General features: G+C 45.6%; 1 protein-coding gene across 1 annotated transcript; it reads right to left on the bottom strand.

Annotated features, from left to right (window-relative positions):
• Positions 1-662: 662 nt before the first annotated feature.
• On the bottom strand, positions 663-24,319 carry LOC136500271 (uncharacterized). Its single transcript, XM_066495625.1, has 2 exons — positions 23,963-24,319; positions 663-1,076 (listed from the first exon to the last, which is right to left on the bottom strand). Exons 1-2 carry the CDS (start codon positions 24,317-24,319, stop codon positions 663-665), a joined length of 771 nt encoding a protein of 256 aa, XP_066351722.1.
• Between the last annotated feature and the right edge of the window lie 2,887 nt (positions 24,320-27,206).

Here is a 27,206-nt window from a genome sequence, read left to right as displayed (position 1 = left end):
GATCAATTCTTTTTAGGTACCCAAACTTTCGTGGGTCCTTGAAGGTTAGTTACCAAGGTCTTTGGTATCCAAATGGCCTTCTTCTTTGGGCCCACAATTGGTGTACCAATGAACTTAGCCTTCACACTATTGGCACGCTTAACAAGCATGTAACAAGAATCAAAACTAATTGAGGATACACTAGGTTGCTTGTTCTTGTTAGTCTTGCAATATTGCTCTATATGCCCAACTTACTTGCATCTATTGCAAAACCGACCATTGCCCTTCACAAAGCTAGCTTTGGAAGTAACAAAGGCCACCTTGCCTTTCTTGGGTGTATAGCCCAATCTCTCTTTGTTGAGAGAAAACCTTTGGCTATTCAAACACTTTAGCAAGCAAGCATCTCCACCATAGGCATTGCCTAAGGCACGAGTGAGCTCATTCACCTCCTTCTTGAGGGTCTCATTTTTCACCATTAGTGAGGCATCACAAGTGAAACCATCACTCAAAGGTGAAGTAGTGGTGGTGGTGCTACAAGAAGGTTTAGTGGGAGCAACAACAATGGGTTTATAATAAGATTCATCAATAATATCACATGTTAGTCCCACATCACATGTCACCATCACTTGCTCCTTCTTGGCTTCCTTCTTCTTAACTTGCTCAAGGAGAGAGGAGTGAGCTCTTTAAAGCTTAGTGTGAGCACTGCCAAGCTCCTCATGGTCTTTCCTTAGACTCTCATGAGAAGCATTGAGCTCATCAAAGGATCGCTTGAGAACTTTGAGCTCTTTCCTCAATTCTTTGCACTTCTTTCTCTTCATCTCAAGACATGTGTGGGCATTCTCCAACATGTCCATGAGAGCCTCCTTGGAGTCCTTCTCATCATTATCAGTGTCATCACTCCAATAATCATCACTTTCACAAGCATCATCATCATCACTATCATCATATTTTACCTTGGTGGGCTTTGCCATGAGATAAGTTGATGAAGTATCGAAGATGGAAGGCTTGTTGTTGATGGCTATGCTTGCAAGTGCTTTCTTCTTGAATTTCTTGTCATCATCACTTGAGTCATCATCCTCCGAAGAAGCATCACTATCCTATGTCACCACATAGCCACCACCATTCTTCTTCTTTTGGAAGGTCATCTTTTTCTCCTTCTTCTCCTTCTCCTTGTTTTGCTTCTTCGTCTCATCCTCATCATTGTTACTATTATAGGGACAATCTATCATAATACGGTACGGGATCTTGCAATTGTAGCATCTTCTCATATATTATTTGCTCTTGTTGTTGTCTATTCTCTTTCTTGCACCATAGCCCTTCTTCTTCATGAATTTTTCAAACTTGCGCACAAAGGGAGCCATGGCCTCATCATCAATGTCACTAGCATCTTCATCATCACATGCTTGTTGCTTCTTTGACTTGCCCTTGTTCTTGGATGATGAGCTAGCCTTGAATGCTACAATCTTCTTTTTCTTGTCTTCATTTTCCTTCTTCTCATCCTTGTCAGCCCCCTCCCTATCCACATGATATGTCTCTTGTGTCATTATATCACCTAGTACTTGGTTGGGGTGAGTTGCTTCAATCCTCCTCTAATGATGATCAATCTCAATGTCTCAAATCTAGGAGGTAAGCACATCAAGAATCGATGAGAGACATCGTCATCATTGATCTCCTCTCCCAAAGCTTTCAAGTCATTGGCAATTACTTATAATTTATGGAACATCTCCGGAATGCTCTAATCATCCTTCATCTTGAAGCTTGTCAACTTGTCCTTGAGGATGTATAGCTTGGCACTCTTCACCGCCGGTGTGCCCTCATAGGTCTCCTCTAATCTCTTTCACACTTCACTAGCTTTCTCACAATCCTTGATTTGCTCAAACACCTTGGAATCAATGACATTGTAGATAGTGTTGAGAGCCATTGTATTGCATTGGTTGTTAGCCTTGTCGGTGTTGGTGAGATTGTTTGGATCAAGAATCACATAGTCAGTCTCGGTCATATCCCACACTTGGTCATTAATTGAACCAAGATACATCTTCATCTTTCTCTTTCAATAATCATAGCATGTGCCATCAAAGAACGGTGGTTTGCCCCCCACATAGTTGAACACAATTTGAGCCATAATTTGACACCGAGGTTGTTAAGCCTTCAATCAAACATTGACCATGGCTCTGATACACTTGAAAGGTCCTAATATGGCTAAAGGAGGATGAATAGCCTATTTAAAATGTATAAGATTACTAGAGCAATTTGATTAGTATGACAAATAGCGAAATACAAACTTGCTCTAGCTCTACAAGGGTTGCAAGCCACCTATCCAACACTTATAGTTATTATGATCACTAGGTACACAAGAAGTTACGTTGCTACTCACTAAGAGCTGTCAAACTTGCATGAATACCAATTCAATCACTAGGAGAATACCAAAGGGCAAGAGACAACCAATTTTCTCTAGAGGTTCATATGCTTGTCGGCACGTTACGTCCCCATTGTGTCGACCAACACTTGGTGGTTTGATGGCTAATATGTATCTAAAAGGACCTAGGATGCCGCCTAGAGGGGGGTGAATAGGCGTTTCTAGTAATTAACACCTTTAAATGTGGAAATGATTAGTAAAGGGAGTTTCCAAAATAGAAACTCCAAATAAAGAGTAATACCACCCCTCACAAGTTAGACACAGAGTATACAAGGTATAAAGAATATATATAGAAGCTACAACCCTACAACATAAAGTTAGAACAAAGAATAAATATATTCTACATAGGTAGGAAATACCGGATGTGTCCGTATGTATACCGGACATGTCCGGTATGTATACCGGACGTGTCCGGTATGCACAGTTTCTACAGAACAGCCCCAAACTTGCTCCTTTTGATTTCTATCTTCAAACCAAACTGCAGGTACCTACTAGAGATGACAATAAATATAGAGAACCTGCACAAGAGCTAGAGCAACACAAATATCGAATGAAATATGAATTGAGACATGATATTTGTTTTACCAAAGTTTGGACTCATTCGAGTCCTACTCTCCATTGAGGGGGCTATGGGCAACCCAGCGAAGGTCAGCCCTAGAGGGTACCACGAAGGTCACTCTAGCTAGAGTCTTTTCCAACTCCTTTTCCTCCTTCCACTAGTTGATTCCGAGGTGACAGAATCGACCGTTACAAACTTTTCAAGGCACACCACAATCTCTTGGGTGCTCTCCGATGACGCCTAACCGTCTAGGACCGAAGAGTCCAAGAGTAACAAATACAAATCATGAGATTGATAATATGCACAAGTGCTCAAGTGGTGGCTTGCTCTCTTTTTCAAATTCTCTCTTAACCCACAAATGGATTTTGCGATTTGAATCACACACTCACTAAGAGAGGGTTTGGGAGAGTTGGCAAGGCTAAAAACGTGTATTGCAACCAGCAGAATCAGCAGCCTCCAAAGGTGGAGGCTTGGGGGTATTTATATCCCCCTTAGAAAAACTAGCCGTTTTATAGCCGTTGCCATACCGGACACGTCCGGTATGACTTACACTGCGCCAATGGTAACTGAGTTACAATAATGTTGTAAGGCGTTAAAACTCCCAATGAATGCCAAAACTTCCGACCGTCGGAACTCCCGCCTTACATCGGAACTCCTGATGCTTAGCACATTTGAAAGCTATGGTAACTGAGTTAATATATGTGAGGTGTTGGAACTCCCGATGCATGCCAGAACTCCTGATCGTCGGAACTCTCGACCCTTAAGGCACTTGAAAACTAGCTATTGTCTTCTAGCCATCCATACCAGACACGTCCGGTATGGCCAGGATAGTGAACACTCCAAGTCAGTTAAGCATGAGACGTCGGAACTCCCGACCATTGCCAAAACTCCCAATCATCAAAACTTCCGATGAACCAACCCGAGAACAACAATTTTACCATTGCTGGTCAAATACTGGACACGTCCGGTATCCATCCGGTATTGCTAGACCAGCAAAAAACAGGTTAGCTCTTTTGTCTCTCAAACACTCAAAACTCGCATGGGTTGGCATGAGCACTTATGACTAATTATCTATCAACATGATGCATCCCTCTTAATAGTACGACATACCTATTAAACTCAAGATCAAATGAAAAATGAATTTATACCGCTTGAGTTGATTTCTTTTGAATTGATGCCTTCTCTTTTAATCTTCATCAAGTGAGGTTGCCAATATGTTGATATTGATCTTTATACTTGAGCATAGCCATCTTGAGCACGTGACTTGATTCCATTCATTAAATATGAATAACTCCAAATGCATCAAGTCACTTCCAACACTTTGTCTAATATGGATTTGATCCTCCACATCAATATGACTATCATAGCTTGATTAGTACCTTAACTAAAAGCAAGTACTTTCTTCTTCACCCTAGCTAGGTTCTTCAGCCGCCAAGCCATCGCTTGCCCTTCACCCTTGCTTAGTACCTCGAAGCCTTTCCTTGCTATCTTCACCATCTCAAGCCATCAAGTCACATCTTGTGTTGAATCATCCATCCATTTGTATTGTTATCTTTTTCGTTTCAATTTAGCAAGCTTCAAATATGAGACCATTCCGTATGCAATCCCTCATGTCTCATCAACTAATTTTTCTAGGGCTTGCTTTCACATAGTACATGGAAATCCCACAATGCATGAATTATATTTGTATTGTTGTCTTGTGCTTGAACTAGATTGTTTATACAACAACACATCATTTTGGCTTTCATTAAGTACCTGTGAGATAACCTATTACCTGTCCACACTTAGCAAATGGGTTAGATCTTTTAATCATGTTGTCATTCAATCATCCAAAACCCACTAAAGGGCTAGATGCACTTTTAATCTCCTCCTTTTTGGTGATTGATGACAACTTGATTAAAGCTTACAAAAGGATATAAACATTTAAGCTTTTGGGTTTAATGATTTATGAGAGGCTCCCCCTTAATATGTGCAATATGAATTGAATTCACAACTGACCTCAAATGTCAATTTGCACATACTAAAACACATAGGAGACTCTCCCTAAATCATTGCATTCGTGGGGTGCATGTGCGTGTGACAGAGTAAAACCATGATGCATATGACAAGATATATCACACAAAAATAAATATAAAGGCATCACATCAAATATTTTCATTCTAGCATGCATAGTCCTTATGAAAATAAATATAACACATGTATGTCACACATAGCACTCATTACACATTTTCTCAAGTCCACAAGCCACTAATATATAAATAAAGATCATATCTTAAGAGATACATAGATAAAGCATAAGTATAAGTCTCATCTCTCACAAGATACAATCTATGAAGCTAAAAAAATACAGCCTGTAGTACATATCTTTAGGTACAAAGATAAGCAAATAAAACAAAAATCCTGAAGCTTTAATCAGTCTCTCTTCCCCTTTGTCATCTATCACCACAAAGATCACTCATCACCATCATCTCTACCAACATCCTCATCATCCGAGCGTAGAGCACCGGCTAGACGAGAACCACCCGCACCAGACGGGTCATAGCTACCAGACCCATAGTAGCCGAAACCACCTGTGAGGTCACCCCACCAATCAGAAGCATACTCGTCTGCAGCACTGGGACATGACTGAGAGTGAGTAGGCACCCAATTCTATAGTGGTAAAGTGTTAGGGTGCTCTAGTGCCTGCTGCTGCTGCTGTCGCTGAAGGAACTCAGCAAACTCTATGTTGTACCTGCCCTGTTGCTGTTCCTTAGTCTCAGGCTCACTAGCTGCCTCATCTGATAGTGGAGATCTAGGAGGACCAAGCTCAAGTCTAGCAGCAATCAGCTTTAGAGTCCTAGTGTCCTTCCTCCTAGCCTCCCTCTCCTTCTGCTGATAGGTCTATATGTCCTTGCACATCCCAAAGATAGCACTGAACATCTTACGAATAGGAGAAGAAGGACTACGGCAACATGAAGAAGAATGTGAAGAAGCATGTGGTAGAGGGGAAGCTCCTCCTCCTGCTGCACCACCTATAGGTGCATCTACCTCTAGTGCTGCTGCTCCTCCTCCGGTCCTACGGGAGGTACCCCAATCTCTGTCAAGTCATCTACTATCTTCAGGACTTTATGCTTCTTGTCATACTCAAATATGTGTCCTATGACCTTCTCAATCATAAACATGATGTAAGGTGCAAATCCATAACCCTTGAGGGGCCTCTCTCTCCCACATTCCTGATCTCTGACCAAATAAAGTCAAAAACACTAAATGACCGTGCATCAGGTGCCATCCTATGGAGTAGGTTCCTGGAATAATCTACAATGTTGCCCTTGTCTCCACCCTTACAGTCAATGGTCTTTCTGAACATCCTATCTAGGTATCTGTAGGTAGGGTGAAGACCTAGAACCTTCCCAACTGCTCATCTCTCACCTCCTGGTGGGTACATATAGGCAAGCTGCTCAGGAGGTAACACCTACTCTATGTGGATCCTATCTCTCTAAAGGTCCTCCTCTGAGAAGCCAAGAAAAGTTGTAAAGGCATCATAGTCAATACTGTACCACTGGCCCTCAAGCATCCAATGCATATGCCTCGGCTCCTCTTCCACAAATAGAGTGGCATAAAACCGTGCAACGACTTCAGAGTTCTAATCATGCACAAACCCCAAGAGCGTGTATACACCTATGCGCTGACAAGTGGCAATAGCATACTTAATGGAGGACTTTTGTAGCTCTCTGACATGTTTCGAATCTATCCACTGAGACTTGGCTACCATAGGATTCCTAGCAAGTATCACACTAGTGTAATAATCTAGATGGAACATAGTGTGAAAGCGATGATCATACTGAATTCTAGGCAAACCTCTAGGATCTATCCTCCTCTAATCTCTTGCTCTCATAGTCATACCCTTTCCTTCGCAGTTGACTCCGACAACATAGTTGGGTAAAATAGGAGCATGTACTTCAAGAAGGCCATAGTTCATGCCCTGACCTGGGTGGTGCACTAGAGGTGCCTGCTGTTCCTTATCTATCTCCTCAGAGCTATCACCATCATCTGACTCTCTATCTGAGTCTCTGTCAGTGCTCTTCCTTTTCCTATGCTCAAGTCTATAGTTCTTAGTTTCATCATCAGAAGAGGGGCTGCTATCACCATCACCACCCTCTTTGTACTGTGGAGCGCCCCTAGTGGATCTAGAGGGTCTCCTCCTACTGCCCTACTCCTACGGACTGAATCTAGGATGCAAATCCTATCTTGCCTTCTTGTATTTCTCCAAAGCTAGATCATGCCTATGCTTGGACCTAGGCTCCTATCTTCCACTTATGGCTACTGTCCTATATCCATAGATATGCAAGGAATTTTAGATACTTGCCCAAACGATAGCTTATTTTAGTTGAAATATAGAAATAAGAATAATTATTCTATGCTTTGCAATCACCTCAACCAAACTAGGTCACAAGGTTCACAAAACACAATAGACAATTAAACTTAGTCCTATGAATCAACCACTGAGAAGATTGAAATAAGAGAGCAAAACCTGCTCTGCTGTCCCATACCAGACATGCCCGGTATGAGCGGATAGCAACCCTAACCAGGGTCCTTCGCTCATTCGTCAACCAATCCAATCCAAACTCTGGGCATTGCTTCTAGATAGGTAATGTAGCATCTCTACCGAAGGGATTTTAAAATCATGCCCTAACCGCTTAGATTGGATGAGGTCTAGGATTAGGGTACCTTGAGAGAGTGAATGAAGATTCGATTGGAAATCCAAGTCCCGGAGCCTTCGATCTTGATGCAAATCTCCTCCGATCCAATCTCCCTCTCTTCCTTTTCACAGTGGAAAAATGAAATCACCACAGAAGGTGGAATAGCGATGGTGGCATCAGCTTGGAGGAGAGAAAAGAGAGGACCAAGGCCGAAGGGGTACGAGCTTTTTATAACCCCACTCATACCGGACACATACCAGACACGTCCGGTATTTGCGGGCTGGCTGTTCTTGTTCCAAATTTCATTCACTTAATTCCAATCCCCTTCTCCATTATTTCTTGATCTAAAACATGTATGTCCTTGATCCAAATAAGGTGTAATTACTTTTCTTATCCAAATGCCGTGAGTAACACTTCTCTTTTCCAAATATTTCGTATATAGATTTTGATTACATGAGAGAGATATTGTGAGACATAGTAGATTGTGGACTTAAGAAAGTCATGTCTTATGTAATTAGCCAATCAAACAATCATGGTGAGCTATAATTATCACATGACAAGGCTAGGTCACAAAGACCAAGATTCAAATAGTTTTTCAAATTCACACCACCTACACATGCTAGTTATGGATTTTGAAAAACATCTCTCCTAAGTAGCACAAATGCACATTCTAACATATAAAGGGCCTTAGATGCACTTACAATGCATGTATGTAAATACATACCTTTGCCTTGAGCCCACAAGAATACCACTAAGAAGATACATAGCATGATAATCTTTATGTTGACCTTAATTGCTAAATAATCATGCTAGATACGAAATCAATTTTTCATCCAAAGGAAATGCATTAGGATTTAGTAAATCACAAGCTTCTGAGTAAATTAAGGATATATGAAAATATATGGATCAAAGACTCAGTTGCAATCTAATTAGTGTTCTGGTTCCTGCAATACCGGACACGTCCGGTAGGTATGCCGGACACATCCGGAATACATAGAACAGAAACATTTTCTCTCTGTCCCTGGCCATACTGGACATGTCCGGTAGTAATACCGGACACGTCCGATAGGTGCAGGACAGAAACAAATAACCTGCTGCTTGTGATTCTTCGTTTTAGCTATAGTATTTATTTTATGCCCTGCATCTCAACAAATAAATTACTCTACTAGAGAGCCATTAAAAGCATCATATGGCAAAATAAAATACTTTTCAATTGAATCTAATTAGCCACTTTCAATATTTCACAAATATTCCTATTAGTGAACTATTTAGCACAAAATGAACAAAGTGGCTATCCTATAAGGTTTAGGTACTTGTTACCAATGGTGAGGATGAACTAGATGATATATTCATTACATTATCTTTGGGTCAACCATATAAGAGATTATAATAAGAATTGGTTGATAGATTGAGTGAATATTTTTAATTTACTTGCTCAACCACCCCGAAGTCTTCATCTCATCACCAAGTACCTACATCATTAACCTAAGCACACTTTGGTACCCAACTCTTGTTGGGTCCTTTTGAGTTAGTCAAAAAATGCTTAGGCACCCAAATGGCTTTAGTACTAGTTTGTGATGAACACATCACTTTGCTAGTCCTAACTCCATTTGTGGTCTTCCTAAGCATATCATTATAAACAAATGTGTTCGGCTTAGGAGTGATACCATTTGGGCATTCATAGCTTAGATGCCCCTTTCTTCTACAGGCATAGCATATGCGGCCTTTGTTTGCTCTATGCTTGTTTTGCTTATATGGACATCTATCAACCTTGTGGCCCATCTCATTGCATCCATAGCATCTTCTTGTTGTAACTTGGGCTTCTTTTCTTGCCTCTTTGTACATTGGGCATTTCTTGGTAGGATGCACCAAATTCTTGCTCATGAGACAAGTGCTTTGTCCATCACTTTTCTTTTGGTTGGCCAACTTGTTTGAGGCCTTTTGTTCGGCTGCTTCACACTTGTTGGCCCAACTCTTGTGTGGACACATAGCCCACTCATGTCCATATAATTCACAACCATAGCATAACTTTTTTCCATGTTTCTTGCTCTTGGTTATGTTGGCCTTGCTTGAAATGTGATTCTTTTGTTGGGCTTTGGAGGAAGCAAGGTTTGAACCCTTCTCAAGCTTCTTCACCATGTTATCATGGTTATCTTGAGAAGGTTGTGCTTTCTCCTTACCCTTCAACCAAATCACATCTTTCTTTATCCTTTTCACCTCTTCTTTTAGCTCTATGTTTTCTATAAGATTTAGCTCAATCAAAGATTGGCTTGCTTGAGGAGCACACTCATTAGTACAAGAAATATTTAATTGAGATGGTGTACTAGTGAGTGAATGTGTAAGAGGTTGAGAAAATTTTACCGATGTGATCACAACCTCATGGGCTACCTCAAGCATGATGCTTGATTCTACTACTTCCTCATGAGAGCACTTTAGATGAACATAGTTTGCTTGTAGCACATTATACTTGCTTGATAGTTCATCTAGCCTTGCCTTGAGCTCAAAGTTTTCCTTCTCTAGTTGTGAAACACTAGAAGAGGAGTTAGTAACTAAAGCATGCTCAATTGACAATTTTTCATACCTTTCACTTAGAGCTTTTAGTTCTTCCATCTTGGAGATGAGAAATAATTCTTGCTTTTGAAGTGATTGCTCTTGCTTCTCAATCTCTTCTTCAAGCTCATCATTCTTTTCAACTATCTTCATGATGATGAACTTGTCCTTGCGGTTGAGATGATCAAGGTTGTAGTTGTCTTCAACTTCAACATCACTCTTATCTTGATCATCCACTTGTGCTTTCTTGTTACTCTTCTTCTTGCTTTTCTTGGCCATGAGACACAAGTGATAAGTATCATGAGATACTGAGGTTGACTCATCACTTGGTCGCCACCGGGCTTTAGCCTCATCATCATAGATAGCCTGCTGTCCTACTACCACGGCCATACCGGGCATGTCCAGTAGGCATACTAGACACGTCCGGTATGTGTAGGCAGATAGCAGGTCATGCGTTGCTTGTACTTCTTGCTTTGACTCGGCATTCTTGAGGTCTTGTGAGGCTTTTTCGCTGCATGAAGACACAATGGACAAATTTTCCATTGACTCGATCTCAAGTCCATCATCACATTTGGATTTTCCATATAACTCAACAAGCCTAGTCCAAATGAGATGGGCACTCTCTAGAGGTGGTTGTCCATTAAAGATTGTCTCATCTTGAACCTCTACACTTAATGTACTCAAAATGACATTAATAGCTTGAGCATTAAGTTGCACGCATATCTCTTCCTCTTTTGACAAATTTTTATAGTTGCTCCAATCAACTATAGGAAGAGGTATGCTTGCATCCACAATATGCTCAACAAGAGGACTAATATCTCTAAAAGCATTAAGTACATGAATTGACCAAGGTCAAAAGTTTGAACCATCATTTTGGAGAAGCACCGGCTCCAACTTGATAGGCGTCGACATCCTTTTCTCACGGTGGTGAAGCTTTAGGTGAGAACCTTGCTCTGATACCAATTGAAAGGACCTAGGATGCCGCCTAGAGGGGGGTGAATAGGCATTTCTGATAATTAACACCTTTAAATGCGGAAATGATTAGTAAAGGGAGTTTTCAAAATGGAAACTCAAAAAAAAGTAATACCACTCCTCACAAGTTAGACACAGAGTATACAAGATATAAAGAATATATATAGAAGTTACAACCCTGCAACACAAAGTTAGAACAGAGAACAAATATATTTTGTACAGGCAGGAAATATTGGACGTGTCCGATATGTATACCAGACGTGTCCGGTATGCACGGTTTCTGTAGAACAACCCCAAACTTGCTCCTTTCGATTTCTATATTCAAACCAAACTGCAGGTACCTACTAGAGATAACAATAAACACAGAGAACCTGCACAAGAGTTAGAGCAACACAAATATCGAATGAAATGCGAATTGAGACACGATATTTGTTTTACCGAAGCTTGGACTCGTTCGAGTCCTACTCTTCGTTGAGGGGGCTGTGGGCAACCCAGTGAAGGTCAGCCCTAGAGGGTACCATAAAGGTCACTCTAGTCAGAGTCTTTTCCAACTCCCTTTCCTCCTTCCACTAGTTGATTTCGAGGTGGCGGAATCGACTGTTACAAACTTTTCGAGGCACACCACAATCTCTCGGGTGCTCTTCGACGACGCCTAACCGTCTAGGACCGAAGAGTCCAAGAGTAACAAATACAAATCATGAGATTGACAATATGCACAAGTGACCAAAGAGTCCAAGAGTAACAAATACAAATCATGAGATTGACAATATGCACAAGTGCTCAAGTGGTGGCTTGCTCTCTTTTTCAAATTCTCTCTTAACCCACAAATGAATTTTGCAATTTGGATCACACACTCACTAAGAGAGGGTTTGGGAGAGTTGGCAAGGCTCAAAACATGTATTGCAACTAGCAGAATCAACAGCATCCAAAGATGGAGGCTTGGGGGAATTTATAGCCCCCTTGGAAAAACTAGTTGTTTTATAGTTGTTGCCATACCAGACACGGTATGACTTACACTGCGCCAACGGTAACTGAGTTACAGTAACATTGTGAGGCATCGGAACTCCCGATGAATGTTGAAACTTCCGACCGTTGGAACTCTCAACTTACGTCGGAACTCCCAACCCTCAGCATATTTGAAAGCCATGGTAACTGAGTTAATGTATGTGAGGTGTCAGAACTCCCAACGCATGCCGGAACTCCCGACCGTCGGAACTCTTGACTCACGTCGGAACTCCTGACCCTCAAGGCATTTGAAAACTAGTCGTTGGCTTCTGGCCATTCATACCGGACACGTCCGGTATGACCAGGACAGTGAACACTCCAAGTCAGTTAAGCATGAGACGTCAGAACTCCCGACCATTGCCAGAACTCCCGACCATCGAAACTCCCGACGAACCAACCTGAGAACAAGAACTTTACCATTGCTGGGCAAATACCGGACACGTCCGGTATCAATACCGGCCAGACCAGCAAAAATAGGTTAGCTCTTTTGTCTCTCAAATACTCAAAACTCACATGGGTTGACATGAGCACTTATGATTAATTATCTATCAACATGATGCATCCCTCTTAATAGTACGGCATACCTATTAAACTCAAGATCAAATAAAAAACGAATTTATACCACTTAAATTGATTTCTTTTGAATTGATGCCTTCTCTTTTAATCTTCATCAAGTGAGGTTGCCAACATGTTGATATTGATCTTTATACTTGAGCATAGCCATCTTGAGCACGTGACTTGATTCCATTCATTAAATATGAATAACTCCAAATGCATCAAGTCACTTCCAACACTTTATCCAATATAGATTTGATCCTCCACATCAATATGACCATCACAGCTTGATTAGTACCTCAACTAAATGCAAGTACTCTCTTCTTCACCCTAGCTAGGTTCTTCGGCTGCCAAGCCGTTGCTTGCCCTTCACCCTTGCTTAGTACCTCGAAGCCTTTCCTTGCTATCTTCACCATCTCAAACCATCAAGTCATATCTTGTGTTGAATCATCCATTCATTTATATTGTTATCTTTTTCATTTCAATTTAGCAAGCTTCAAATATAAGACCATTCCATATGCAATCCTTATGTCTCATCAACTAATTTTTCTAGGGCTTGCTTTCATATAGTACATGGAAATCCCACAATAAATAAGCCTTTGCATGAATTCCATTTGCATTATTGTCTTGTGCTTGAACTAGATTGTTTATACAACAACACATCATTTTGGCTTTCATTAAGTACCTGTGAGATAACCTATTACCTGTCCACACTTAGCAAATGGGTTAGACCTTTTAATCATGTTGTCATTCAATCATCCAAAACCCACTAAAGGACTAGATGCACTTTCAGTATCACACACTTAGCCCACCACAAGAGGCGCCACAAGAACCTACCCACAAGTGAGGTAACTCAATGATACGAGTAATTTACTAGAGCTACCTTGAGGCTCTTCGCCAGGGAAGATGCGAGACCCCTCACAATCACTGGAGCTAGCCATAAACAATCAACAACACGTGCTGAAGCTCCTCTGCTGCTCCAAGCCATCTAGGTGACGGCAACCACCAAGAGAAACAAGAAATACGTGGCCACAATAATTCCCAAGTGCCACTAGATGCAATCACTCAAGCAAATGCACTTGTAATCACTCTCAATCTCACTATGATGATGAATCAATGATGAATATGAGTGGGAGGTGTTTGCTTAGGCTCACAAGGATGTCAAGTATGTCAAAATGCCAAGAGAGTGGGCCTAGGGCCAGCCAAACACTATTTATAGAGCCCCTCAAACAAATAGAGCCATTAGGGTCAAGAGAGGGCACTCTGCGCACTGACCGGTTGCGTCGGTCGAGATGATCGAACGTGCTGGCCTCAGCATCCGGTCGCTGGATGGTCTCCACGTGTCACCCTTTCAAATCTCAGCCACTATATCTCAACGACTATTTTCTAAACGCGCGAATAGTTAAGTCATGACTGGACTCAGCGCTCTAGTGATCGGACTCTCAGCACAGCGGCGTCTGATCATTTACAAAAAGATTCTAGAGTCAGAAATTACCGACCAGATGCGTCCGGTCAATGCCGACCTGACGCACCCCAGCGTTTAGTCCTTTTACTGCTTAGCAGCGCGCTCTCGAGGTGCTGACGCCAGCGTACGTCCCACTCGACCTGACACGGCCTCTACGCGTCCGGTCATGAATACAGTGTAGGGTCCGGTCACCACCGAGCACAACTTCTCCTCTACGCCAATTGACCAGACGCGCCCGGGGTCAGTCTGGTCACCCTGAGGCCAGAGTCTGGTCAAAGACTTTCTTGTCCTTTCCTTTTTCTAAGTCCTCAACCTTTTCACCCTTGCTTCCAAGTTGCTAACCACAAAGTGTATAACTTGTGTGCACGTGTGCTAGCATTTTTCAAGGGTTAAATATTAGCACACTAGGTCCCTAATGCATATGCAAGAATCATGTCACCTAGTGGCACTCGATAAACCATTTAGCCAAAGATTTCTCTTCTTTATAGTACGGCTATCAATCATAAACGTGACCACACTCTCTATAGTGTCTTGATCACCAAAACCAAAACCCTAACCAATACCTTTGCCTTGATCTCCATAGGGTTTTTATTTTTCTCTTTCTTCTTTTGCAATTTGAGCACTTGATCACCTTTTGGTCATCATCATCCACTAGGATCATCTTCAACACATGTCCATCTCCATCTCCATGGACTTTATCACCATGCTCCATCACTTGGTATGTACCAACCTTGCTCACATGACACTCATGACAAGGGTTAGTACTTAGGTTTCATATATTAGCTAAAACCAAACTAGGGCTCTCAACGTTAAACGAATCACACCTGCTAATTAACTCTCTTGTGTTTTTGTCCTCGCTTTGCGCAAAAGGATCGATCCAGAGTTAACAGCCTCCTAGGTCTAGGCTTTTAACTTGTTCACTTCTTCTTCAACTTTCAATGTGATACTAAAGTTCGGTCGCTACAATATCACGCAAACTTGGCCCAGCCCATAGCCTGCCGGTGCTATAGTATTGGGCCTCATTCCACTTGGTCTCACACAGGGGCAGAGCTGCTACTAGCAAGGAGAAGGACTGGCCACAACTGGCTCTTCCCCCTATGGGAGCCGCCCCCACAGACACATCGATGCACGCCCACGCCCACACGATGCTCGTCTTCCTATTCGATCTCGCCAGCGATGGCGAGGAGCGCGAGGTGGATTTGGGGAAGGATCCCTCCCCCGATGTGGGGGTATTAACCCCTATACCCTTACGGCTAGGCTTGGGCTGGCCTAGACCACAGGGTTTGGCCCACTAGAAGATGACACGTGGCCCAGCCAATCTGCTCGGAGTCCCGCATAAGGAATCAAGGTAGACTTGGAGATCAAGCAAGATCCTGGTCGGTTAGAATAGGAATCCTTATCTGACCACCTATGGCAATTGTAACTGGTTAGGATTAGTTTCTAGATCTGTAACCCTGCTCCCTAGACTATATAAGGCGGGCAGGGGACCCCTCTCAAAACATCTCTCATTGACATATAGCAATACAATCAGACACAGGACGTAGGTATTACGCCTTCACGGTGGCTGAACCTGGATAAAACCTCATGTCTGTCTTGCATCACCATCTTATTTGTAGCTTGCGCATCTATCTACTGATAATCTACTACCTTGGGCATACCCCTAGGTAGACTACCGACCATATTTTGTCAACAGTGGCATGCCAGGTAGGGGGTGTGCATACTGCTCCCTAGAAGAATAAGATGGTCATCATCCCTGGTTCCATGGCTATGCCGAACGACCTCACGTTCACCATCGGCCAGATCACATGGACCACTGGCTCCGACAACTTCATCGCCATGACCATGGAGGAGGCGCGGATACAATCTGCGTCGACCACTGCTTCACCGGCATTGGCTATGGCTCCGACCATGTTGGACCTGGCTCCGGCTACACCAGCATCGTCTTCAGCTACGCCGACAACCTGTCGTCCACTTCCTTGCTACAAAGGGAGGCAGATCGACAACACTAACCTGCTCGACTCCATTGATCGGGTCAGCACCAAGCTTGCTGAAACCCTAGCTCTGGTAGATTCAATTCAAAATCAACCTACCGAGCAGGTAACCACTACCCACAACAGATCTACCCGACCAGCTCGGGCCAGTCGTCCTGCACGACTCGGTATGGATCTTGTGGTCACGTCTACTCCTAAAGGGCGCTCCGTTCACCGCCGACTAGCCCCCGCGACGGGTCTCCAGCTCTCCGAGTGCGAAGCCTTGATGGAGAATTACCAGGCTCAGCCCTACGGCCTGTGCAACTTTGTCAACATGGTCTGGATTGAGGAGTATCAAGAACAATCGGTCCACATAGTTCAAGAGGGCGGCTCAAGCTCCCTGTCCGACATCGCATCTAATGGCTCCATCCACACCGAGCTCCATCATCATGACAATGAAGGAGTTGAATATGATCTGGATATCCCAGACCATGCCCCGAGGTTCCCACGATTCCCATCCTTCTCACCAAGGCGAGGAGACTTGATCAACATTGTCAGTAATGACGAACCACCGGCGGTTGGTGAAACAGAACAAGAAAGGCTAGCACGCGAAGCACGCAATATTGACTGGTTTAATCGCAGACAAGCTGAAGTCGAGGCAGAAGAGGAGGCACGACGCATAAGGTTCTAGCCATGTGATCTCAACAATGCCTTTGATAGGGTAGGGGAAAAGCAGGTCTTCAGGACTCCAAGCGCCAACATAGTTGTTGCTGTGGCAACAATGCAGTGACTAACCCAATACCCTGGAAATCCAGGCAATTCGTGATGATGTACAAGCCTACCTGATGGCTACTATAGCCTAGACCACAGAGATTGCAAACCAAGCCCAGGCTCCGTTCATCTCAGTCGAATCAAGCCACAGTCGCCAGTACTCAAGTCGCCCACAGTCACCCAACCAACGTGGCTCGCGCAACAACGACCCATCAGACAACCGTCAAGGTGGAAACGGTGGTCATGATGGTGGTCGGGATGACAACCGCCGCAACAACCGAGACGATAATCAATGAGACAACCGCGACAATTGGGATCACCATGACGGCAATAACGATCTCCGCCATTCCCTCGGAGAACGTGATCTGCGCGATCGCATTAACCAAAGGGCCAACGATCGTGCATCCCACAAAAGCTATCGCCATATGGAATATGATACTACCCACGGCCCTCCGGATTTGAAGCAGTTTACTCCTCACCTTCGCCAAGTCATATGGCCCAAAAACTTCAAGCTTGAAAAACTCCAGAAGTACGACGGTAAGGAGAACCCCGAGTTATGGGTCATGCTCTATGAAACCACGTGTAGATCAGCCATGGCTGATGAGCACATCATGTCTAATTACTTCCCAGTCACCGTTGGCCATGCAGGCCACCAATGGCTGGTCAGCTTGCCGACGAACTACTTTGATTCTTGGCAAGAGCTCAAGCAAGCATTCATCGACAACTTCATTGCTACTTGCAAACAACCTGGCAACAAATATGATCTGTAGCGGATTCGAGATCGCAAAGATGAGCCACTACGCGAGTACGTCCGACGCTTCTCGAAGATGCGCATCAAGGTCCCGTCAATCTCTGATAATGAGGCAATTGAAGTTTTCATCACTGGTCTCCACTTCCACGACGCCCTAAGGGACAAGCTCCTCCACAAAAGACCTGAATCGGTCACAACGCTCCTAGCCACTACTAAAAAATATGCGGATGCCGATGATGCTAAAAAGATAATCATCGAAGAAGTAGCAAGGGTTCCACGCTCCGACCACCCCCACACCACGACGACTACCATGGCAATCGTGGTTGGAATGACAATTTTGATCGCCACAACCAGCGCAACGATTCCCGCGACCACCGCGACTAGCGTAATCAGCGACGTAACCGCCGTGACGATTATAGGGGCAAGCGTGCTCGGGAAGATGACAGCGAAGTCAACACCGTTAAAAAAGGTGGCGGATGTCACAACTACGAAGAAGACTACGCCAAAGCATTGAAAGGACCCTGCCAGCTCCATCCCAAGTCAAACCATACCATGGAGAATTGTCGTGTTCTCAAATCTATCTACATGCGCCAATAGGCTCCGGATACATCCGATAAGCCTAACAACATAGGGGAGCAGCGTAACGAGGACAACGATGATGAAGACGTAGATCCCCGTCACAAGTACATCAAGCCAACCGACCGCATCCACACCATCATTGGGGGCAAAGTGTCCATCGAGACCAAATGAGAACGCAAGCTGCTCGCCCGCGCTTGCTTGAACGTGGCCAACGCCGACAACCTCATCGCCGATCCATGGCTCCCTCCTTGGTCTCACCATGAGATCTCCTTTAGCAGAAAGGACCAATGGGCTGCGATACCTGAGCTAGGGTGTTTTCCTCTAGTTCTCGATCCTTGTATCAACAAGGTTCAGTTCAATAGAGTGCTGATTGACAGCGGCAGTTCCATCGATGTACTATTCAAGAACAGTCTGCTAGCCCTAAAGATAACCCAGGCTGATCTCAAGCCATACGAGGCACAGTTCTGGGGTGTTCTCCCTAGACAGAACTCCACACCTCTCAAGCAGATCACGCTACATGTGCAATTTGGTACCCCAGACCACTTCTGCACCGACTACGTCAACTTCATGGCCGCCGACTTCGAAGGCACCTACCATGCTATCCTTGGCTGACCAGCGCTCACCAAGTTCATGGCCATACCTCACTATAGGTATTTGGTGCTCAAGATGCCTACCGAGAAGGGGGTTCTAACTCTCAGGGGCAACGTATACGCAGCTTACACCTGCGAGGATGACAGCTTCAAAATAGCAGAGGCTCAAGACCTCTCTATTCGCATGGCTGAGACCACGCTCGATGCTAAGAAGACCCTAGTCGACCACCTAGAGATCCCAGACCTCGAGGCCCCATGCAAGAACATCAAGTCCAAAGAGCACAAAGCGATCCAGCTGGTCGACGGTGATCCCAGCAAAACAGCCCTTATCAGGGCCAACCTGGATCCTAAATAGGAAGACGCGCTCGTTAGGTTCTTGAGGAGCAACGTGAGTGTGTTCGCATGGAAACCCGCTGACATGCTCGGTGTACCTCAGAACTTGATCGAGCACTCCTTAAATGTCGATGGCAAGGCCAAACCTATCAAGCAGAAGCTACGACGGTTCGCTCGCAACAAAAAGGAGGCTATTAGGGTAGAAGTTACACGGCTTTTGGCAGCTGGATTTATCAAAGAAGTGTATCATTCGGAGTGGTTAGCCAACCCGGTTCTTGTACGCAAAAAGAATAATGAATGGAGAATGTGCGTTGATTACACTGATCTCAACAAACACTGCCCTAAAGACCCCTTCGGCTTACCTCGCATAGATGAGGTCGTAGACTCAACTATCGGTTGCGAGTTGCTTTCCTTTCTCGATTGCTACTCTGGTTATCACCAGATTGCTCTCAAAAAGGACGACCAGATCAAGACATCCTTCATCACGCCCTTCGGCACCTACAGCTACACGACCATGTCGTTCGGGCTCAAGAATGCTGGGGCTACCTACCAACGTGCGATACAGGCCTGCCTCAAAGACGAGATAAAAGACGACCTCGTCGAGGCTTATGTTGATGATGTAGTTGTTAAAACCAAGGAAGCATACACCCTTGTTGACAACCTAGAACGTACCTTTGCATCTCTTAACACATTCCAATGGAAATTAAACCCAAAGAAGTGCATCTTTGGTGTTCCATCTGGTATATTGCTCAGCAACGTCGTCAGTCACGACGGCATACGCCCTAACCCAGAGAAGGTAAAAGCTATCTTGGATATGAAGCCGCCCAAAAAGGTGAAGGATGTTTAAAAGCTTACCGGATGCATGGCTGCCCTTAGTCGTTTCATATCAAGATTAGGTGAAAAAGGGCTACCATTTTTCAAGCTGCTCAAAGCATCCGAGAAGTTTGAGTGGTCGAAGGAAGCAGACACTGCCTTTACATAGCTAAAACAATTCCTTACATCACCTCCGGTCCTCACTGCTCCTAGAGAAGACGAAACCCTCATGCTTTACATTGTGGCAACTAATCGAGTGGTCTCCACTGCCATGGTGGTCGAGTGCGACAAGCCCGACCACGTCTACAAGGTACAATGACCAATTTATTTTGTCAGTGAGGTGCTCAATGAATCCAAGACCAGGTACCCACAGATTCAGAAATTGATCTACGCCATACTAATCACATCTCGAAAGTTGAAACACTACTTCGACGGATATCGTGTGGTGATCATGACTGAGTACCCTTTGGGAGACATCATTCACAACAAGGATGCAAACAGGCGCATCATCAAATGGGCAATGGAGCTATGCCCTTTCTCCTTGGAATTTGCAAGCCGTACTACAATCAAGTCTCAGGCACTTGTCGATTTCATCATCGAGTGGATAGACTTAAGCACACCTGCCTCTTAGGGGCCTGCCGAGTATTGGAAGATGTACTTCAACGGCTCTCTCAACATCGATGACACAGGAGCAGGAGTCCTTTTCGTATCACCATCCAAGGAGCAGCTCTGATATGTCCTCAGGATTTATTTCCCAGCGTCTAATAACGCCACCGAGTACGAAGCATGCCTACATGGTCTGGGCATTGCGGTCGAGCTCGGTGTCAAATGTCTCTATGTCTACGGAGACTCGGCTCTAGTCATCAACCAACTCAACAAGGACTGGGATACAACCAGTGAAAAGATGGACGCATACTGCAAAGCAATCAGAAAGCTAGAAGGCAAGTTCTATGGCATCGAATACACACATGTGGTCCAGGACAAAAACCAAGCAGCAGACGCGCTGTCAAAATTAGGATCATCTCGAGACAAAGTACCACATGGCATATTTGTTCAAGACTTGCTCACGCCCTCCATCAAAGAAGAGGATCCCACGGTCGATAAGCCTCCAGACTAGCTATTGGAGGCTATGGTTCCGACGTCAAACACCACCAAACCACTTCCGACCACTAAGGAGCCCGATTGGAGAGTACCTTTCATCAAATACCTAACAGATGGCAACGGTTACACCGATCGGACAGAAAACGAACGCCTGATGCGTCGTAGTAAGCAGTATCTGCTCGTCGATGGCAAATTATGGCGCAAGAACGCAAAGGAGGAAATCTTGATGAAGTGTATAACCCAGGAGGATGGTGAACATCTCCTAGACAAAATCCACTCTAGCTCCTACGGCAATCACGTGGCCTCGAGAACGCTAGTGGGCAAGGCTTTCTGAGCAGGGTTCTATTGGCCGTCAGTCGTAGCCGATGCAGAGAGGCTAGTCTGCCATTGTGAAGGTTGTCAGTTCTTCGCCAAGAGAATCCACGTATCAGCACATGAGATTCAGACTATACCAGCCTCTTAGCCCATTGCATGCTGGGGACTGGATATGATTGGGCCTTTCAAACCGGCCCTTGGGAAATTTACATGCGTCTTTGTGCTGATCGACAAATTCTCCAAGTGGATAGAGTACATGCCCCTGGTCAAGGCATCTTCAAAAAAGGCTATCGCGTTCCTCGACCAGGTCATCCATTGCTTCAGCATACCCAACAGCATCATCACTGATCTGGGTACTCAGTTCACTGGGAACGCTTTTTGGGACTTCTACGATGAAAGGAGCATAGTAGTAAAATACATCTCGGTGGCACACCCTAGAGCTAATGGACAGGTCGAGCGGGCAAATGGTATGATCCTGGACGCACTTAAGAAGAGGATGTATAGAGAAAATGACAAAGCTCCTAGAAGATGGCTCAAAGAGTTACCAGCTGTGGTCTGGGGTCTTAGAACCCAGCCCAGTCGCAATATCGGTGTATCACCGTACTTTATGGTTTATGGCGCTGAGGTAGTGCTCCCAGCAGATATAGCCTTCAGATCAGCACGGGTAGAGAACTTCGATGAAGACAAACCCCATGGGAAGGGCCCTTCATGATCAAGGAGGTTACACACCCTACATCTTATAGGTTAGCTCACCTAGACGGTATAGACATACCCAATTCATGGCACATCGACAAGCTTAGGCGTTTCTATGCTTAATACTAAGATATGTACCCCTCTTGTACTTTTGATTTATTTCAATAAAGCTATTATGATTTCTCCGACCACTCTAATGTGTCACTTCGAAGTCTTTTGTTATTCTAACTCTACCAGTTAAAACCGACCACCATTCCTTCTTGGGTTCTTGGAGCAGGCCCTGTCTCTGGTTCCTCCCAACGCGTGCACGGGATCCGCTCTCTACGCTACGGGTGATCGGCAGGTGCTCTCTGGTTTGACTTGTGTGTTTCTACGTGTGCACAAGCTACACACCTTACACTCCGACCACAAGACAAACTAGGGCCATACAAACCTTTCAGGATGACGTGTCGACTAAACTGGTACAACTAAACAGAACACCAACACGTTCTAACTTAGTTACATCAACACGATATCCGAGCTTAAACACGTTTTCTACAAAACAAACAAGCTTATGTTGATATACAATTACGTTATTACAAGCTCGCCTGAAAAGGTCCAAGTTTACAATAACACAACTACATCTTCTTCTACAGCTATAGCCTATACTATTGGCTGGTCGGGGCATGCGGCACCTGCTGCTCGCCGGGCCTGACATTATGCAAGGGTCTTGGGGACTCTGGCACTGATCGAGCTGAAGAAGATGGCTCCGCCGATGCCTGGCTGGTCGAGACCGCAGGCTTCGCCAGTTGGCTTGAAAATGACGGCGCTCCTAGCTAACTTGTTGATGGTGTTCCTTGTACAGGTGGTGTCGCACCTCCACATAGGTTAATATCGCCAATTATTTTCGTCGACAAGTCCAGCTAGGTCATCCGTAGCTCCTTGGCCTTGTCTGGATCTACCTCCTTCGGGTATCTAGCCTCCAGGTGCTTGAGATCGATTAAGGGCCAGTGAGCACGTACCATGCTTAGCACATGTGCGCCTGCGTACTCTCTCGCCTCCTTCACGAACTCCTAGAACCATCCCCATACCTTTTGGCATCTCTCGATCAATCCCAGTTGCGGCGTCCTTGGCACATCTTCTGCTAGTGTCGGATCAATGAGGTTAAGGACTGGAAGAATGCCCTTTGCCACCTCCTGGGACCGGCTTTTCTAGGTGTCATGGTCCTTGGTGATCTCTTGGCATTGTGCCTTCCAGCTGTCATGGTCTTTCATCATGGCCTCCAGATGCTTCTTTGCATTGATTTTTATAACTACAAACCGCACATGCTGTTAAGACGCTATACTATGCCAAACTACGGTAGGCAACCAAAATGAGCAAAGGTGGTTGGACAACTTACCCTTCAGTTCCTCTGTCATCTTGGTTGTGTGGTCTCAAAGCTGCGACTGGTCTTGCACCAGTTTTCTGTTGTCCTCATTTAGGTGATCACACTCCCCGACCACACGACTGTTCTCCTCTTGGAGACGGATCACTTCAGCTTCTAAGCCTGCACTACAGCTGTTACTACCAACAACACAGCAGCACTTGTCAGTAGTAGGTATGATAAAATGGCTACTTACTTGTTCTTTTCCGCTCTTTATTACTGAGCTAGATGACCAGGTTCTGGTTCTGGGACTCTTGCAATGTCTTTTCATGATTGGTGGCTTCAAGTCGCTGGCGCAAGCGTTCCACCTCCACTGTCAGCTCCTTGTTGCTTGCAGTGATCCCCTCAATCTGGTTGAAGCATCTCTTGTGGTACCTTGCGGTCTTCATTAAGTCATGTGTGCAGATAGCTAAGTAAGACAGCTATGACTAGACAGCAAGATCAGGGGGTGAAGCGAAGCTTACCTGCACCTCCGTCACAAGCTGTTTCGCTGCCCGTTCAACTTTCTTGGTTTCTTCGACCTCCGGGATTTTCTCATGGACAACCCATTGGTCGTTCCGCCAACGCGACACATACACATGTTGACGCTTGTCTTGCAGATGGCCTAGGACCTCCTCCACTTCATCCTCTTCGGGCTCTTCTTCGGGTCCCGGTGCTGGTCCGGCGTCAGCAGCATCTGTGATCACCACAGCCTTCCCACGGGCTACAGCATCGATAAACATGGTCTGTGCTCTCACCTCCGGCCGCTGCTCCTTGGTCTGCTCTGTTACCCTCAACACTAAGGTGTTGCCCTCAGCAGGTTTAGCGCTCGGAGCACTCATGCCCGGCTCGGCTGTTCCCTCGACCACCTGCTCGGTGACTGTTGTCTGACTGTTTGCTTGCTGAGGCCCCGACGGATCTTCTACTATGGGTTCCTCAGTGGTCAACTGCTGGGCAGTCTGCTCTACACTTATTGGCGGCGCCACGCCACTTCTGGCTAGCTGGTCTGGACTTTCGGTGGACGCCGAGCTAGTACATCCGAGATAAGTTCATAAAGCAACCATATTAAATGCAAATTGCTAACTTATAATAAGGTTACAAATACTTACATGTTGGAAGCACGGAATGATGTGGAGAAGGCGCGTCTTTTCGGCCGTACATGCTCCACGTGCTGTGCGGGTGACTCCTGGTCTCTTTCTACATCTAGCACTATCGCTGGGCCTTGGTGCTCGACCCCTCCACCGCTTGTCCTTCGCGCTGCAGTGGTCGGTGGTGAGCTCGGTCGAGTTGTCGCTTCCGTCGCCAGTCGTGTTCCTTGCCTAGGTACTCTCGAGGTCGACCCGGCTGCATCCTTCACCGCCATCGGCGATGTGGGTCCCAAAGACGTGGAGGAGACACCTTGCTCAATTGACTCCAGTTGCTTCCTCCTCTTTCGAGGGACAAGTCGAAAGGTGTCTGCATCCTCTCCCTCCTCCGCGTCATCGTCTGACCAGGCAAAAATCGCCTATCGACGCTTGCTGGCTGGGTTCTCCTCCGGGCCCCCCTCGGGCTCATTGATATTTAGTGCCCCCCTAGTGAGCAGGGTGGTTGCTGATCTCTTCTTCGACTGTTTGGGGGCAACCGGCCGCTTACCAGTGGCAAGGGCCGCTGCCTCCTCTCTAGCTCCGAGCACCGCCCAGTCGACGTCCTCGTCCTCGATCTCAACGCTGGTCTAGGTGGTGGGACTAGCTCCTTGTGGCCACTCCACTCTAGGGGGTGGCAACACAAACACTGTCGCTCTATCCCGACCATTAACCTGGGTAACAAAAATGAGTGAACACAGTAAGTTTCCACTTATCCTACCACAATATAAGACTACGGGTACAAGGCAAGACGAGTTATCTTTGGGGGAGGTCGGGCAAGCTTGAAAGCATGCTCGATGTCACTCAATCTGGCATAATTTGGATCAGCTAAGTTAAATAGCTCGCCAATTCTGGCTTTGATTCGATTTTATCAAGCGCCCCCTGCCTCGTCCTCGTCGGGTCCGCACTCCCTTGATACTCATAGCCTGGATGCACTCTCCTCTGGCAGGACTGGATCCATCGGCTGATGAAGCTCCCGACCATGCTTGGACCATCCAGTTTTTTCCATAGGATCATTCCAAATATTTCTGGAATCTGTTCCAGGTGCTCGGGTTTCTCCGACCAGCTTGTCCTCTTCTCCGGACTGTAGCCCACGTCGCACAGCATGATCGTGTTCGGCTCTTCGTGGATGTAGAACCATTTCTTGTACCAGTCGTCGAGCGACATGTTCCATGGGCAGTGCAGGTACTGGGCTTTCATACCATCATGGAGGTTGAGGTACACAGCCCCGGCTATCTTCGAACCACCGCTTCTTTTCTTCCGTAGACAGAAAAGATGGCGGAAAAAATCGAAATGGGGCTGGAAGCCGCCATATGCTTCACAGAGATGTATAAAAGTGGTGACAAGGATGATCGAGTTGGGATGCAGATTGCAAATCCCAATCTCGTAGTAAAGACATAGCCCCTGAAGAAACGGATGTACTGGAACCCCAAATCCCCGTTTAAAGAAATCCTCGAACACCACGATCTCACCTGGTTGTGGATCGGGGTACCCCTCGCCCTCCGGCGCATGCCATCCTGCGAGCTCCTTATTGTGGAGTACCCCCATGGTGATGAGGTCTTCAATGGTCTGCTCGTTGCTTTTTGATTTCCACCACTCCTTCGCCATGACCCCTGCTTTCTTCTGCGCATCACCTTTCGCCATGACTTCGGCCTTGCAGGTGAACGGGGAAATGACGACGGATTGATTGGTGGCGATTTCAGATGTATTAGGGTTGGCGAAAGGAAGATAAAAGCTACGGTTGCGAATAGCAATGGGGTTTGGTAAATAGTAATTGGCCTATCATATACCGTATTTATCACAAGAGTTATGCCGCTTCGTCTGCCCAGGATTCTTGGAGGACGTGCACACACGCCGCAGACGGTTGTTTTCACACCCTCGAGATCTACGCCAATATATGCGCCTCTTCATTGCCAGTGCGGGAGGGCCCACGCTGACGCACCTACTGACATGTGTCACGCAACTGTTTGCTTGACAAGACAAAAAGGTAGTATGACGTGCTATACCCGTCTACTTTTTTGACCAGACGTGTCAGACTGGACTTGACAGAACAAATAAATAAATAAATACATAAAATAATAGTACAAGTGGCATATGGTTTTTTGCCACACTTTTTGTGCTCGGGGACTGTCCAGACCACCATCGTGCTCGGGGACTATCTAGACCACCATCGTGCTCGGGAACTGTCCAGACCACCATCGTGCTCGGGGACTACTCCGACCACTCTCGTGCTAAGGGGACTGCCCCGACAACTCTCCGACCATTGCTCGGAGACCGCTCTCCTTGGCTACATGTGATTTGTACTCACATACAGTTGAGAGGCATTTATTTTTTCTCACTTAGACCTTGCTACAAGGCTGATACCTCGCTTTCCAGCAAGCTCGGGGACTATATCGGTACGATGCACCTACCGGTGCATCTCGTATCGCTTGTACGGCGATTGGATTCTCAACTTAATTGGGAATTCTTTTTAGACCCTGGCACCACGTGCCTGCGTCACCTACTACCACGCTCGGGGACTAAGTGGGCACACTTCACCTTGCGGTGAATGTGCTTATTTTATCGACCCCTACGCTCTGATTGTCGGTCATAACTACTACTATGCAAG

The sequence above is a fragment of the Miscanthus floridulus genome, chromosome 13 (genome assembly GCF_019320115.1).
Source record: "Miscanthus floridulus cultivar M001 chromosome 13, ASM1932011v1, whole genome shotgun sequence".
Taxonomy (NCBI): Eukaryota; Viridiplantae; Streptophyta; class Magnoliopsida; order Poales; family Poaceae; genus Miscanthus; species Miscanthus floridulus.
This window is presented reverse-complemented; position numbering and strand designations above follow the sequence as displayed.

Coding starts and splice junctions, on each gene's coding strand:
- LOC136500271 (XM_066495625.1), bottom strand. CDS start 24,319: ATGAGTGCTCCGAGCGCTAAACCTGCTGAGGGCAACACCTTAGTGTTG. Junction 1,077..23,962: donor AGCTTGTGACGGAGGTGCAG/GTAAGCTTCGCT, acceptor GTGGTGACATAG/GATAGTGATGCTTCTTCGGA.